A 2,111-nucleotide genomic window follows, 5' to 3' on the forward strand; every position below is an offset into this window, starting at 1 on the left:
ATGAATTCTAAGAAGCGATAAAATTAAAAAAAACACCAAAAGCAATTTCACTTAATTTCGTGACTATTTTTTTACGATAACCTCCGAAATTACAAAACCTAATTCTGTAAGAAGTCCGCATATAAAGGTTTTGAAAGGTTTAAGAAATTACGGAGAACTAATTTTATTACAATAAATAAAAATTACCTAAATATCCGTAGTTTGAAATAAAAATACCATTTTATAAAGTAAATGCCTCAATCATAAAAATGTACTATTTATGATTGCACTGGTTATTGAGAAATGTGTGGTTTCATAAATTCATGCAACACATTCCCATATAACTGAATGTGCAATAAAAATCTGAAAAATGATTTGTAAAATATTTATATTTTTAGTTTTAATTATGGAATTTGTTATAGCAGTTAATGATGAGGTGAAAAATAATATCCAAGAGTTGGAAACACAAAAAAATGATCTATACAAACAGATACAAAAAGCTATTGACAGAAGTGTGTCATCTTTACTTAAAGCTAATGACTCGGAGGCTACTTTAGGCCTACAATACATGAGAGACTTGAAAAAACATATAAAAGAACTCAACCGAACAGAAAAAGAGTCTCACGAAGAAAAAGATATAGAGATTGACTCAAAATCAGATTTGGAAAATAGACGAAGTTACAAAGGAATGAAGTATTTAATAAAAAGACCTAAGAATCCCTTCGATTTTGAAACGATTTTAAAACCTAATAAAATCTCGGGAAAAGAGTGGAACGAGATGATAGTAAACCGAAACAAAATGCAACAGAAATTGGACATGTGGATAATAGAACGACAAAAGGTATAGTTTTGTGCCGTAAAAAATCGTTACCTTGTAATATCGATATCGGAATTGAAACTACTACAGATAATTACTTACAATAATATCGCAATAATGACATTGGTAAAATAATTAAAAATCCTACTAAATTAGACAATAGTTTATAAAATTCTCATGATATCGTCCGCGTTTGAAGATATATTTCATCATTATCATCATTAACAGTCGATGGTCGTGCACTGCTGACATAGGCCTCTTGCTTGGACCTCCAAACAAAACGGCATCGAGCCGCGAGTATCCAGCGGTTCCCTGCAACCAGCTTGATATCCTTGATATCCACCTAGTAGGGGGGTCGACCATCACTGCGCTTACCGGTGCGAAGTCGCCATTCCAGCACCTTGGGACCCCAACGTCCATCGGCTCTTCGAACTATGTGCCTGCCCATTACCACTTCAGCTTCTCGACTCCCTGAGCTATATCAGTGACTTTAGTTCTTTTGCGGATTTCCTTATTTCTGATTCGATCACGCAGAGAAACCAGCTCGCTCCATCGCCCGCTGACTTTTATCCTTTTTATGAGGGCCACAGAATATACAAATATATTTAGTATCCTTTAATTGTCTAAGAGAGAATAAGTCATAAATCTAATGTTTTTAAAAGGAGAAGGAGAGAAGAAAACAGCATAAAATGGAGAAAAAGAAACTGGAGATGTCGGGGAAATATGAGAGATGCCCCAGAACTGGACTCTACGGAAGAAAGAAGAATGAAGCTAGAAAGAGATCGAGAAAATGTGTGACTGAAGTGGACGCGACGACAGGCCAGCGCTACCAGAAGTGCTACATGCCGCCGGAGTCTGCAGAAGGACGGGGGAAAATTAGTAAAAAAGAGTCCTCGCAATACAAATATCCATGTTGTAGAAAGTGCTGTAAGAAGTCCTATATGGGCTGTCTGTGATGTGTGGGCTACTAACATTACACAAACACACACACGCGATTTGTATGGGTTACAATTTTTCATGAGAAATTAAACTTACTAGAAAATCTGCCTGAATTTGTTGTTGGCTTCTATTTGGGTGAAAATGCATTTGGATTCATATAAAAAAGCTGTGAAATATTAAAATTATTTGTACCATTTTTTGAACAAACGATTAAATTTTGATTACCGGTACGAGTATATATATGTTCAATAATTTTAAAAATTCTACAGAAAATATTTGACTTTTATTAAAAAAAAAAACATGATGCAATCTATATCTGCGCTAACTTTCAGCAAAATTAGATCAGTGCTGTTATACAAGTTTGATTAGTACTTTC

At 34.6% G+C, this 2,111-nt stretch overlaps 1 protein-coding gene across 1 annotated transcript; it reads left to right on the plus strand.

The window, feature by feature from the left end:
• Window positions 1-312: 312 nt before the first annotated feature.
• On the plus strand, window positions 313-1,846 carry LOC128198980 (uncharacterized). Its single transcript, XM_052887088.1, has 2 exons — window positions 313-820; window positions 1,459-1,846. The coding sequence occupies exons 1-2, from the start codon at window positions 350-352 to the stop codon at window positions 1,750-1,752; spliced, it is 765 nt and encodes a 254-aa protein (XP_052743048.1). The 5' UTR covers window positions 313-349; the 3' UTR covers window positions 1,753-1,846.
• The last annotated feature ends 265 nt before the right edge of the window (window positions 1,847-2,111 follow it).

The sequence above is a fragment of the Bicyclus anynana genome, chromosome 18 (assembly GCF_947172395.1).
Source record: "Bicyclus anynana chromosome 18, ilBicAnyn1.1, whole genome shotgun sequence".
Taxonomy (NCBI): Eukaryota; Metazoa; Arthropoda; class Insecta; order Lepidoptera; family Nymphalidae; genus Bicyclus; species Bicyclus anynana.

Excerpts from the sequence above, each read along its gene's own strand:
- LOC128198980 (XM_052887088.1), top strand. The coding sequence starts at position 350 with ATGATTTGTAAAATATTTATATTTTTAGTTTTAATTATGGAATTTGTT. Across the intron at positions 821-1,458 it reads GGATAATAGAACGACAAAAG|GAGAAGGAGAGAAGAAAACA; the intron begins GTATAGTTTTGT and ends TGTTTTTAAAAG.